A 13,333-nucleotide genomic window follows, 5' to 3' on the forward strand; every position below is an offset into this window, starting at 1 on the left:
CTGCGGGAGGGGCTCTGGGGACTGTTCAGGCCTCGAGTGGGATGCTCTCGCTGGAGATGTGCTTGCTACCGGCCCCCTCCCGTGAAGCACCCGTCCCCTGGGTCAGCGTGGTCCTGAGGGCTGCGGGGAGAGGCCGGTGCCCTCGCAGCCCTGGATCCGCTCTGCTGTGCTCGGTGCCGCAGGCTCCTCGCCTCCTTTGCTGCGTTTGCAGCTGATTGTTGCGTGGAGGAAGATGAAGGCCTGCAGGTCACGGCTTTGGAGCCCTGAGCTTCGCGGGAGGGAGGTGTGGGGCTGATCCAGGCCTGGACGTGGCGCTCGGCCGCCCAGAACCACCATGGCGTGGCCCAGGAGATGAGCCTGTTCCCTCACGCAGCTGCCTGACAAGACCAGCGCGGGGGACGCTTCCCTGCACACCTGCCAGCCCCCACGCACGCGGGGTGTGGGGGGACGCTACAGCGGGGATGTGAGCCCCCCAACCTGAGCGTGACCCCCCAGCAGCTCCTTTCTGCTAAAACCTGCCCCCCCTCTCTGGCCCCCAGCTGCTGCAGGTTTTGGTTCGTTAAGGCCCCGCGAGGCGTTGTTGGTAACGAGGTGAGCGGCAGAGCTTGGGAGGGGGAAGCTGGGGCTTATCCTGCTCCCCGACCTCGGGCACCTCCCTGTCCTCTCCTGCCTTTGCTTCCCCCTCTGAACGCTGCTGCCCCCCAACTTCTGCACAAAACCGATGAAAACCAGAGCGGCACCGTCACCGTGGGTGCTCGAGGTGGGTTTAGGAGCGGGCGGGGAGGGGGCCCATCCAAACCAGCTTCCCAAGGGGGCACGGCTCTGGCTGTGGGCTGCGGGGCTGCCGGGGGGTACCTGAAGGCTTTTGTCACCAGTGGGGCATGAGTCCTGGGGGGAGAAGGGACTCACTCCCAGTACGGACTGGGGACTCGGTACCAGTTGTGAGCATGGTACCCATTGGAAGCTCCAGTGCTGTCTGGAGGGGCTCTGGAACCACCTGGGGGCTCCAGTTAAGGACTGGGGACCAGTTAGGGTCTCTGTACCAGCCTGGGAGGTGGCTCAGTATGGGCAGGGGGTCTGGAGGAAGGCACTTGGAAAAGAGGGGGCGTCCACAGGGAGGGGGGACACGTGCCAGTGTGGCTCCTTGATGCCCTGCGGAGCGGGGCTGGGTGCTGGTGGGCGCAGGGGATCATTTCCCTGGGTTCATCGGGGCCGTGGGAGGTGCTGGGGGGTGGAGGTGGGGTGCGGCAATGCCCCCGGGAGATGCGGCGAGCCCCCCTGGGTGCTGGCAGCTCCCGGGAGGGGGCTGATCCGGGGCGGCACGGGAGGGGATGAGCTGTGGTGGTAAAGCAAACCGGGGCCAAAAGGTTTGAAGGTGGGATGGGTCATCCTGGAGGAGCACGGGGGTCAGAATGGGGGTCCGGGACCCCAGGAGTGTCACCCTCCTGCCATGCTGTACCCCCCCGCTCCATCCCACAGCTGGATGCAGCAAACAGGAGTTTACTGGGGCTTTTCTCCCCCCAAAATTGTTCCATTATCCCCAGGTGGGGAAAGAGGCCTTGCAGCATTCTCCAAAATCGGGGAGCGACCCAAGGGGGGTCCTTGTTTCTGGTACTTCCTGGGGGTTACGCCTGGCTGCAGGTGGGGACCCCACAGCACCCACCCACCAACCCACCCACTGGTGACAATCTGGGACTGACCCACTTCCCCAGGTGCTGTGGGTGCCAGCACCCCCCCATTTCAGCATCCTCCCCCAGGACCCCGGAGCTGGGGTCCTGCAGCCAACACCAGCACCAGCTGGGGCCCAGCACCAGTTGGGGACTCAGTACTGGCTGGGGGGGGGGGGGGCTTAGTACTGGGTGGGAGGCTGCGATCCCAGTTGGGGGGCTCTGATAATGGCTGGGGGTCCTGGTACTGGTTGGGGACTTGGTACCATTTGTGGGCCTGGTACCAGTTGGAAGCTCCAATGCTGACTGGAGGGGCTCTGCAACTGGCTGGGGGCTCCGGTGCTGACTGGGGACCAGTTAGGGTCTCCATACCAGCTGGGGGGGGTCTGGTACCAGCTGGGAGGGGAAGGCTTAGTGTGGGCTGGGGGGGCTTCAGTCCCAGCTGGGGGCTCCAATTCCAGCCGGGAGCCCAGTGCTGGCTGGGGTGGGGGGGCAGTACTGGTGTGTGGGGTCCTGTACTGGCTGAGGGATGATGGGTACTGGGGGGGGGGGGGGGTGTCTTATACTGGCCGGGGAGGGCCTGGTACTGGTGTGGGGATGTCCAGTGCTGGCTGGGGGAGGGGGGGAGCGGTACTGGTGGGGGTGTCCGAGACTGGCTGGGAGGGCCGGTACAGGTAAGGGTGGTCTGGTACTGGTGGGCGGTGTCCGGTACTGGTGTGTGAGGGTCCTGTACTGGTGGGGGGGCTGGGTACTGGTGGGGGCTCCAGTCCCAGCTGGGGAGCCCGGTGGGGGCTGGCGGGGCTCCGGTACCGGCTCGGGACGCGGGACCGGGAGTTGGGGGGCGGGGGGGGTCATGTGGGTGATACCGGCCGGGGGGGGTCCCGGTCCCGGTCCCGGTCCCGGCCGGTGCTGCAACACCGCGGGGCTGCCGACGGCGCTGCGGCAGCCGGGGCGGGGCGGGGCCGGGGCGGGCGCTACCGGTGCCGCTGCCGGTGCCGGCGGGCGGGGCGGGGGATGGGGGGGCGCCGGTGCCGTGCGCGCGTGCAGGGGGCGGGGGCGGCGCTCGCGGCCCAGCGGCCGCTCCCGGCCCGGGGCGGGGGGACCGGCGGGGCGGGCGGACCCCGGCTCCGCGGGCCCGGCGCGGCCGCGCTCGGATTATGAGGGAGCCATGAGCCGGCTGCGGGGCTGGCTGCTGGCCGCGCTGCTCTGGCTCAGCCCGCGGGCAGGTAGGTCCGGCCCCGGTCCCATTCCCGTCCCCATTCCCGGTCCCGGTCCCGGCCCCGGCCCCGGCCCCGGCCCCGGCCCCGCCGCCGCTGCGGTTTTCTCGCCGCCCGGACGGATTTTTCCGCAGCGCCGCCCCGCAGCGCCCCGGAGGGGCCGGGCCCTCGCCCCCCGCTCCAACCCCGCACCTGCCGCCCGCCGCCCCCCCAGCCCCGCACCCCGCGTGTCCCCGCGGGAGGGGTCCCCGCGCCCCTGTCCCCTGCCCGTCCCCTCCAGAGATGGCCCCGCAGCAGCCCCTCCTGTCCCCGCGGGACGTGGCCCCCCCCAACCTCCCACTTGTCCCCTCGCGAGGTGTCCCCATCCCGCCCCCCCCGTCCCCCCGGTTGTCCCCTCGCGAGGTGTCCCCATCCCGCCCCCCGTCCCCCCGGTGTCCCTTCCAGGATGCGCTGCTGTGCCCAGCTTCCCCCCCCCTCCGATGCCGTTCCTGGTGTCGCCCCCCCCTCATGTCCCCTGGGTGCCCCCCCCGGATGCGTCACTTTACCGGCCACCCGCGTCCCCTGGGAGTCCCTTCCAGGACGAGCCACTCTATCCGAGCCCCCCCTGTGCTTCCCCTCCCAGATGTGACCCCATACTGGTCCCCCACATCCCCTGGGCACCTCCCCCCCAGCCCGTGTCCCCTGGGTGTCCCCTCCGGGACACACCAGCTGCCTGTCCCTCCCCCTCCATGTCCCCCCCGGGACGTGTCCCCTGGGCGCGGGTGTCCCCTTTGCGGTGCACTGCCACACTGGGTCACCCCCAGCCCCCCCGCAGTGTCCCCAGCCCCCCCGGGCCGCGGCGACCCGCTCCCCTCGCCCGCAGGTCCCGCCGCGCAGGCCGGCTCGCTGCAGCGGAGGCTCCCCACGGCCGGATGGCGGGACGGGGGCGTCGTTTCCCAAATCACCCACCCCAGCAGGCTGGTGGGGCAGAGCTGGGGAGGAGAAGTGCAGAAGCATCAGCTGGACACCAGGGTCAGGAATGAACCTGGAGGAAGAGGAGGAGGAGGCCCTGTAAGTGAGCCGCAGCCCCCCCACCCCATCCGCTCCCTTTCTGGGGTCCCCGGGCGGGTGGGCAGGACCCCAGGCCACTGCCGTCGCCGGCCTGGCCGCACCCTGACACACGCGTGGCCACCGGCGTCCTGAACCAGAGCCTTCACCCCCCCCGGGGTCCCTACCGCCGGCGTCACCCCTGGCTGGGCGCCGACGTGTGCCACCATTAAATCCGGGTGCGGGTGGCAGGCGCATGGGCGCGGGCAGGGGTCCCGCAGGACGGGTGGGCTCATGGAACCCAGGCCACGTGGGAGCAGCCCCACGCGCCCCGCTCGCTGCCGTCCCCCAGCCCGCAGCCGGTTTATCCCCATCCCGGGCTGGGTGCCTCCGCGCCCACCGGTGACCTTCACCTCGGGGACGGTGGCTGCTTTGCTCCGCATTTTGGGGAGCCGGCCCGGGCGGCACCGGGGAGGGGGTTGATGCTTTCAAAGAGGCGCTGGCGGCTGCGGAGGCTGGCGCGCATCGATCCCCCGGTCCTCACCGGATAAAAGGCGAAATAATGAGCTGCCGTTGCCGCAAAGGTGATTTAAACCCGGTGTTGAGTAAAACCGCCGGATGCCGGGAAATGCCGGCGGGTGGCCGGGCCGGCGCTGGCGGGATTTTAGGGAGGCGTTAGCCCGGGGGGTTGCGGCGGGACGGAGCGGCTGTGGGTCCAGGGGTATCCGAGGTTGGGACGGTGCTGTGGGCTCCCAGCGGCGACACCGGTAGAACCCCGGTGAGTCTTTCCCAGCCGCGCTGCGGACGTGGCCTGGGCCCAGGACGCCCCCTCCTCCTCGCATGGTGGCGAACGGGTCCTCGTCCCCACGGCACTGTCCCGAGCTGCGGCCTGGTCCCAGCGAGCGGACAAGGCGCCCCGGGAAAGGCTTGGCTTTTCCTGGTCTCCATTTCTCCCGGCGTGAAGCTTCCGAGGGACACGCGGGTGGTGACGGACCCTCACCCATGCGGCGAGTTTGCTGGGTCTCAGGCAGGCGCTGCAGAGCGTGGCTCCCACTGCCGCCGGCAGGAATTAGGTCAGGAGCGACGGGCGCCGCAGGGCGAGTGGAACGCGAGTGCTGCCGCGGCCAAGCTGGGCCTGCTGGGGCGGGGGTGATGCTCCAGCAGCCCCCACCCCAATATGGCTCCTGAGGAGGTGGGCAACGGGCTGCGGGTGCCCCTCCAGCACCCCGGGACTGATCATTTTGGGGCAAAACCTCAGTGTTTTCCTTTGTGTTGAATGTTTGGAGGTTAAAAATAAAAAGGCACCTTCGGAGGCTGCATGTTTGGGCCGGTTGTTTAAATTATTAATTTAATTTTTGATGTTCTTCGGGGGGCTGGTGCGGGGGGGGGTGCTGACGGCTCCGGCTCTCTTGCAGGAGCTGCACTTGGCACGGGTGAGCTTCGTGGTGCGCGCCTTCGGCTCGGCCTTCACCCTCGACCTCCAGCTGAACCAGTGAGCGGCCCCAAGGGTCCCAGCGGGGCGGGGGGCACCCACTGTGGGGCCCAGCTGGGGGGGGGGTGGGAAGAGGGGCCCATGGGGTGCCAGCAGCCTCCCAAAGCGGGGGAGTCCCATGCTGAGGTGATGCCACGTGCACGGGTGGTGGGTGGGTGCGCAATGAGGGTGCTGCCGGTCACCCCCTGCCCGCTCCCCGCAGCCACCTCCTCGCCTCCCAGTACGTCGAGCGGCACGTCGGCGTGGGCAGCAACGGCAGCCACAGCACGGTAAGCTGCGCGCCGTGCCGTGCCATACTGTGCCGTGCCATGCCGTGCCGTGCCACGCTATCACACTGTGCCACGCCGTGCCATGCCATACTGTGCTGTGCCATGCCATGCCGTGCCATGCTATCATACTGTGCCGTGCTGTGCCGTACTGTGCCGTGCCACGCCATGCCGTGCCACGCTATCACACCGTGCCGTGCCATGCTGCACTGTGCTGTGCCGTGCCATACTGTCACACCGTGCTGTGCTGTGCCACGCTGTGCCAGCTCTGGGGTGGTCTTGGGGTGCCCCCGCACCCTGCCCCAGGGGTGCTGCCCTGTCGCATGGTGGGGCGACGCACCTCGGGTGGGTGCTGCTGCTGGGTGGGTGATGCCCAGGGTGCCCGCCCGGGTGCCGGGTGCACCCCAGGGAGTGAAGCCCAGAGCCACCAGGGATGCGGGCGAGGGGGCAGCTGCCTGCGCAGCACCGGGCAGGATGGGACTCGGGGGCAGGGTCCAGGAGGCTCAGCCCCCTCTCCCCACTCTGGCAGGGCGCAGGGGAGCACTGCTACTACCAGGGCCGGATCCGGGGGCAGCCCCGCTCCTTCGTGGCTCTCTCCAGCTGCCAGGGCCTGCAGTGAGTACCCCCGCCGCAGGCGGGCCAAAGGGGGGGGTGGGGGGCTGCACCCCTGCACCCTGTCACCCCCCCTGTCTCTCTTTGCAGTGGGGTCTTTTCGGACAGCCGAGCCACCTACCTGATCGAGCCCCGGGCGGGTGCCGAGCGCGGGCAGGTGAGTGCTGGCACCGGCACCCGCCATGTGCCTGCCTCAGCTTTCCCACTGCAGCGTTACTGGTCTGGCTGCGGCTTGGGGATGGACACGGGGAGGTGTCCGTCCCCCGCTCCGCACTGTCGCATCTGTGCGTGGCCGTGACACCTGTTTCCCCATGGCAGGGCCTCCGGCCACACCTCGTCCAGCGCGTCCCCAGCTGCGTCCGACTGGGTGAGCCTTCGCACGGAGCTGGAGCTTGTCCCCGAGGACCAGTGACCGTGGCCGTGGTGGCCCCGTGTCCTGTGCCCCACCAGCTCTGTCCCTTCCCTCCAGGCTGCCTCTTCCCTGCGCTGAGCCAGCACCTCGCAGGCGGGTTACCCAAGCTGCGGCGGCGGCGGCAGGTTCGCGGGGACAATGGGGAACGCTGGGCAAGGGACAGGGGACGTGGGGCAGGGGACAAGGACATTGACCCCAGGCGGTCTCTGGCTGCCCCTCGCCCATGGCACCACTCCTGGTTCGTGGGTGCTGGGGCCGTGTTCGCAGGGTGCCGCTCCTGCGCGTGGGGATGCTCCACAGCACCGGCGATGCCGCAGCTGGAAGGGATCTGTCCCCAAGCCCACCTGGGTGGCTTCTCCACTGCGTGCATCCCAAATACCCCTCGGGGTTCACGGGCGGCCGCTAAAGGGGTCAAAAAGCCCCTTCACTGGGGCTCGGTGGGGCGCATCCCGCTGGGGCGGTCTCAGCCATGGGCTCCCGCCGGCAGGTACGCCGAGCCCAGCACACGGTCCACAGCGAGACCAAGTACATCGAGCTGGCAGTGGTGAACGACCACCAGCTGGTAAGCGCCAGGGGTCCCGGGGCCTGCGGGGGGGTCAGGGTGGCGCCCCCCCCAGCCCAACCTGGTCCCTGGTGCCTGCTCCCCCCCAGTTCCTGCAGTTCCGCAAGTCCGTGGTTCTCACCAGCAACTTCGCCAAGTCCGTGGTCAACCTGGCCGACATGGTGAGAGGGTCTGGCTTCTGAGGGGGGGTTGGTCCCCAGGGGATCTGTCCCTGGTGGGTTCATCCCTGGTGGGTTTGAACCCCACGGGATTTGTCCCCATCGCCCAGTGGGCTCATCCCCAGAGGGTTTGTCCCCAGCACTGGTGGGTTTGTCCCTGGGGGAGGTTTGGATGTGGCTCCTGGTGGGCTTGTGCCCGGGGGTTGGTCTGTGGTGGTTTTGTCTCCATAGGGTCCATTCCCAGTGCCTGATGGGTCTGTCCCCGGTGGGTTTGTTCCCCACAGCTGGTGGGTTTGTCCCCAGGGAGTTTGTGCCCAACACCTGGTGGGTTTGTCCTTGTGGGGTTCACCCCTAGTGAGGGTTGTCCCCAGTGTTTGGTGGCTTTGTCCCTGGAGGGGTTGGTCCCCGGTGCCTGGTGGGGTCATCCAGAGGGTTTGTCCCCAGCACTGGTGGGTTTGTCCCTGGGGGAGGTTCGGCTGTGGCACCGGGTGGGCTTGTCCCCAGGGCAGTGGGTTTGTCCCTGGGGAGGGGGTGTTCAGCCCCAGCGCTGTCCCCTCGTCCCTGCAGATCTACAAGGAGCAGCTCAACACCCGCATCGTGCTGGTGGCCATGGAGACGTGGGCCTTGGAGGACCGGATCCGGATGGGGGAAGACTCCCTGGAGACCCTGAACGAGTTCGTGAAGTACCGGCGCGAGGGACCAGTGGAGCAGAGCGACACCGTCCACCTCTTCTCGTGAGCGCCGCGGGCGCGTCACCTCCCCGGGACCGGGAGCCACCGTCCCCTGTCCCCACCGTCCTCTTCCTCGCAGGGGTCGGACGTTTCAGAGCAGCCGCAGCGGCACCGCCTTCGTGGGGGGCATCTGCTCGCCCACCCACGCCGGGGGTGTCAACGAGGTGGGCGTGGCAAGACCCCTGTGCCAGCAGGCTGGGGATGGCGGGGGGGGTCCCTGCGGTGACCCCCTCTGTCCCTCCCACGCAGTACGGCAACATGGCAGCCATGGCGGTGACGCTGGCGCAGACGCTGGGGCAGAACGTGGGCATGATGTGGAACAAGCACCGCGCAGCCGCAGGTACCTGCCACCCCGCCCCGGGAGCGGGATGGGGACGAGGGGGGGACACCGCGGTGCCACCGAGCCGGCAGCGGGACAGCCGGACCCCGGCCCCTTTCCTCTCCCCCAGGGGACTGCCGGTGTCCGGACTCGTGGCTGGGCTGTATCATGGAGGACACAGGGTGGGTGCTGCAACCGTCCCCCGTGTCACCGCTCACGGCGGGGGCATCGCCGAGGGTCCTGCCCCGTTTTGGGTACCTGGCAATGCCACCTGGGTGGGACAGGGGGGTGACAGCGGCCCCCGCCCCGCAGGTACTACCTCCCGCGGAAGTTCTCCCGCTGCAGCATCGACGAGTACAACCAGTTCCTGCAGGACGGCGGCGGCAGCTGCCTCTTCAACAAACCCCTGAAGGTGAGGGACCCCCCCGCCCCCCACCCTGGGGGGGCCGTCGCAGCAGGGCAGCACGGGGGCAGCTCCGAGGGTCCCTCGGGGGCTCACGGTCTCCCCCGGCCCTGCCACGGCCGAGGTCACGGTGCCGGCGTCAAACCCGGTGTCCCCTGTCGGGACAGAGCCAAACCCCCGCGCATGACGGCAAAAAGCAAGCGGTTTGTGGGTCCTGCCGCTCCCTCGGGGACGTGGTGCCCTTTTTGGGGGGCTTGTGGCAGCACCTGGCTCGGGGATTGCACCCCCAGCAGCTCTTGCTCCCCCTCCTCCGTCCCGGCAGCTCCTGGACCCTCCGGAGTGCGGCAACGGCTTCGTCGAGGCGGGAGAGGAGTGCGACTGCGGCTCGCTGGCGGTGAGCGGGGGCTGGGGTCTGCTCGCCACGGCCGTGCCGGGGCTGCGGCGTGGCGGGGCGGCTGACGCGCGCTGCGGCCTGGCAGGAGTGCGCAAAGAGTGGGGGCAACTGCTGCAAGAAGTGCACGCTGACCCACGATGCCATGTGCAGTGACGGGCTCTGCTGCAAAGGCTGCAAGGTGCGAGGCCGGGGTGGGGGGGCCGGATCTGGCGTCGCGGGGGTTCTTGCACCGCAGGCTCCTGACACGGCGCCTTCATCCCCCTGGTGCAGTACGAGCCGCGTGGCGTGTCCTGCCGGGAGGCCGTCAACGAGTGCGACATCCCCGAGAGCTGCACCGGGGACTCCAGCCAGGTGAGCCAGGCTGCGAGGGACGCGGGGGGGACGCATGGCGGGGCTGCGCGGCGTCACGCATCCTCTGCTCCATGTGTGTTCCCCACAGTGTCCCCCCAACCTCCACAAGCTGGACGGGTACTTCTGTGAAAACGAGCAGGTGAGTCCAGCCCGGCGTGGTGGGACACGTCCCCAACGGCTCGGGCACGTCCCGTGGGGCTCGGGCACGTCCCCAGTGGCTCCGGCGTGTCCCCATTAGCTTGGGCATGTCCCGTGGGGCTCCAGCATCCTGGTGCCTGTGCACGCCAAGAGCTGCAGCCACGGCTGAGCCATGCACACGCGTATGGGTTTTGGGGTGAGCTGGCGCCTGCGGGAGCCGGGGTCCCCTCGGTGTGCGAGCCCTCCCTGTCGCCAGTTTGCCATCCCCATGCTGTGCGCGCCGGGGCTGCGGTCCCTGTGCTATGCACCTTCCCCGTGTGCGTGGCCGCGGCTCTCGGACCCTGTAAATTTTCCCATCCCTCGTGCGCGTGCACCCGTGGCCTGTGGAAACCTGACACACGCGTGGGACCCCGTGCCCCAAACGCTGTCCCGGGGTTGTGTGCGCACGTGGCTCCCCAGACCACGCCAACCCCCCGTGCCAGGGCGGTGGAAGCGGGGCCGAGCACTGGCGTGGGGGGGCCATCGTCCTTGTACACGCACCGTGACCGTGCACACACGTGTGCGAGCCCCTCTCCCGCCCTGTGACCCCGTCCCTGCTCCCCAGGGCCGGTGCTACGGCGGGCGCTGCAAAACCAGAGACCGGCAGTGCAACGCGCTGTGGGGCCGGGGTGAGTGCTGGCCCGGGGGGGCTTTGCCGGGGTGCAGGGGGGTGACAAGTGCGTGACGTCCATTTTTCCCCAGGCTCGGCCGAGCGCTTCTGCTATGAGAAGCTCAACGTGGAGGGGACCGAGAGGGGCAACTGCGGGCGCGAGGGCCTGGGCTGGCTGCAGTGCAACAAGCAGTGAGTGAGCCCTGTCCCGCTCCGCGTCCCCCGTCCCGCTCCGCGTACCAGCCCCCCAGCCCGGCCATGCCACTGCTGCCTTGCAGGGACGTCCTGTGCGGCTTCCTCCTCTGCGCCAACATCTCGGGCGCGCCCCGGCTGGGTGAGCTCAGCGGCGAGATCGCTGCCACCACCTTCTTCCACCAAAACCGCTACGTGGACTGCAGGTGGGTGCCGCCGCCGCCGTGGGGATGGGGATGGGGACGTCCCGGGTGCCAGGCGTCACCCGCTGTGTGCCGGCGCAGGGGAGGCCACGTGCAGCTGGTGGACGGCTCGGACCTGAGCTATGTGGAGGACGGGACGCCGTGCGGGCCCGGCATGCTGTGTCTCGACCGTAAATGCCTTCCAGCCACCGCCTTTAACTTCAGCTCCTGCCCCGGCAGCTGGGATGGGAAGATCTGCTTCGATCACGGGGTGAGGGACGTGGTGGGGAACCGGGGGGGACCGGGAGGGCGTGACGGCAGCGTGGGGGTGACGCTGTCCCCTCGCAGGTTTGCAGCAACGAGGGCAAGTGCATCTGCCGTGCCGAGTGGACAGGGAAGGACTGCAGCGTCTACGACCCCATCCCCGAGCCAAAGCCCACGGGGGAGATGGAGCGATACAAGGGTCTGTGTGCCCGCCGAGGGGGCGGTGGGCCCCCGTGCCTCCCCCCGGCCCTTCTCCCCCCAGGCTGGGGCGTCCCCCTTTGTCCCCAGCTGCCCCCGGGGCTCCAGTGCCGCCGTCCCCCTGGTGCCACGGCGCAGCTGGGCCTTGTCCCCCCCGCCCCGCCTGGGGCTGCATCCCATGACCCCCTCTGCTGACCTGTGTCCCCGTCCCCTCTCCCTGTCCCCTCTGTCACAGGTCCCAGTGGCACCAATATCATCATCGGCTCCATCGCGGGGGCCGTGCTGGTGGCTGCCATCGTCCTAGGGGGGACAGGCTGGGGATTTAAGTAAGCAGCCACCGCATGGCTTGTCCCCTCTGCTGCTGGCACCATCACGGGCCCCGTCCCTCCACCCCGCACATCGTCACCACGCCAGGGCCAGGCCCCCTGCCCCCCGGGGAAGGCCTGTGCACCCCAAGGTGACCATCGCCTGCGGCCTGGTCCCCTCATCCCGGCACAGTCCCCTAGTCCCAGCCTGGTCCCCCTTGTCCCTGCCTGTCCCCTCTCCCTGCCTGCATGCGTCACTGGGGGGGTCACTGTCACCCCAGCCCCTTGCTCGCTCCTGGCCCTGTCTGTCCACAAGCATGGGGGGGGGTACCATGTTGGTGACCCCCATGTGCGTGGGGACGCAGCCACTGCCTGTGGGACCGGGGGGACGCTGCGGAGGGGATGCTGAGCGGGGGACACAGGGGTGGCACTAACGCTCCTCTCCTCTCCCCCCGCCGCCCCCCAAGGAACATCCGCCGAGGAAGGTACGATCCGGCGCAGCAGGGAGTGTAACTGCCCCCCCCCATCGTCTCCTCCTCGCCCCCTCACTGTCACCGTCACCGTCGGGCAGCCTGACGGCGTGGGAGTCTGTCCGTGTCGCTGTGTGTCCGGCCGTGCTGTCTCCATCTCTGTGCCCCTCACAGCTGAAAAGAGATGGCGGTTGTGGGGGGGGGGCCTGGCAGCAGCCCCCCCGCCCCGTGCTGGCTCTTTTTGGCCTGGTGTCCCCCCCATGTGTCCCCCTCGTGTCACAGCCCCACACTAAACGCACTCCACTTCTGTGTTGCAGGTCCGGAGGGACCTGAGCGGGGCCACTTTGCCCCACACTCCCCCCCCACCCAGCACCTCATTAACAGCAATTAAATGGGGCGCCGCTGCCGAGAGTCCGGCCGAGGAGGAGAGCGGGGGGGGGGGGGCACTGGGACCCCCCCCCGAGCCTCCCCACCGCACCACCACGAATGTACGGGCCCCCCCCCGGCCCCCCCGGCCCAGGGCTGACGGCACTGACGGCACCGGGATGAATGTACCTGCAGGGGCGAGGGGGGGGCCCCAGCCTCACATCCCCCGCCTGCCCCCCCATCAGCATCTTCCAGCTTTGGGGCCTGGGTCCCCCCCAAATGGCAGGCCAGTATATCCCAGTGCAGGGGCTGCGAGTCGTGCCCCCCCCACCCCACGTGCCAGCTCTGGGGTAGGGTTCCTGGGGGCTGGGCCTGCACCTCCACATGTCCCCCACCCCAAAAGCAGCTCAGCAGCCCCCAGTGTGGGGTGCACCCCTCCCTCCTCCCCCAAATGTCATGGCTGTACCTGCCCAGCCATGGGCCCCCAGTGTCCCCAGCAGTGGGGGCTGGCACCCGTGGGTGCCAGGGTCTTGCCCTAGGGCAGGGGCTGCCCCCACCCCAGATCAGGCAGCTGGACCCCAGACTGGTGGCACTGGGGCTGGTGGGGGGCAGGTGACAGCAGGACCCACCTGCTGGGGGACAGGCTGAGCCCCGGGCTGGTGGCACGTGTCACCCCAGCCCCACGGCAGGTGGGTGGGATGTGTCACCCTGTCCCCACGGCACGTCACCCTCCATGGGGGGGGGGACACACCGGTGACACTCAGCAGGGGACAACGTGGGGGGGGGGTGACACCCCCATGCCCACAGTGGGGCAGGGGTGTCCCCTCCATGTCCCCCCCCACCCAGCGCCCCTGCCTGCAGCCGGGCCCCTCTGCCGCGGAGCCAAGGGGTGGCCAAGGGTGTCCCCAAGCCCAGCCCTCGGCGCGGGTGGCCCCAGTGGGGCATGAGTGCGCGGCTGG

The 13,333-nt window shown here is 69.6% G+C and overlaps 1 protein-coding gene across 2 annotated transcripts; it reads left to right on the forward strand.

Annotated features, from left to right (window-relative positions):
• Positions 1-2,786: 2,786 nt before the first annotated feature.
• Positions 2,787-13,119, forward strand: ADAM11 (ADAM metallopeptidase domain 11). 2 transcript variants are annotated; one of them, XM_086766638.1, is made up of 26 exons: positions 2,787-2,893; positions 3,747-3,934; positions 5,326-5,402; positions 5,605-5,671; positions 6,198-6,283; positions 6,371-6,437; positions 6,599-6,647; positions 6,750-6,817; positions 7,180-7,254; positions 7,344-7,415; positions 7,980-8,146; positions 8,223-8,307; positions 8,393-8,483; positions 8,593-8,644; positions 8,775-8,874; positions 9,188-9,259; positions 9,345-9,437; positions 9,530-9,610; positions 9,699-9,749; positions 10,353-10,416; positions 10,490-10,589; positions 10,676-10,795; positions 10,874-11,042; positions 11,120-11,234; positions 11,469-11,559; positions 12,006-13,119. In XM_086766638.1, exons 1-26 carry the CDS (start codon positions 2,836-2,838, stop codon positions 12,049-12,051), a joined length of 2,304 nt encoding a protein of 767 aa, XP_086622764.1. In that variant the 5' UTR covers positions 2,787-2,835; the 3' UTR covers positions 12,052-13,119. The 2 variants fall into 2 exon arrangements, with proteins under 2 accessions (XP_086622764.1, XP_086622763.1); XM_086766637.1 differs by having other exon boundaries at positions 6,599-6,817.
• Positions 13,120-13,333: the final 214 nt, after the last annotated feature.

Source organism: Chlamydotis macqueenii, chromosome 25, assembly GCF_036417535.1.
Source record: "Chlamydotis macqueenii isolate bChlMac1 chromosome 25, bChlMac1.mat, whole genome shotgun sequence".
NCBI classification, from domain to species: Eukaryota; Metazoa; Chordata; class Aves; order Otidiformes; family Otididae; genus Chlamydotis; species Chlamydotis macqueenii.

What these genes read in the sequence shown, in the direction of transcription:
- ADAM11 (XM_086766637.1), top strand. Translation starts at nt 2,836, where the DNA reads ATGAGCCGGCTGCGGGGCTGGCTGCTGGCCGCGCTGCTCTGGCTCAGC. An exon ending in AACCGCTACGTGGACTGCAG is followed by an intron (nt 10,796 to 10,873) that starts GTGGGTGCCGCC and finishes GTGCCGGCGCAG; the next exon opens with GGGAGGCCACGTGCAGCTGG. An exon ending in AGATCTGCTTCGATCACGGG is followed by an intron (nt 11,043 to 11,119) that starts GTGAGGGACGTG and finishes GTCCCCTCGCAG; the next exon opens with GTTTGCAGCAACGAGGGCAA.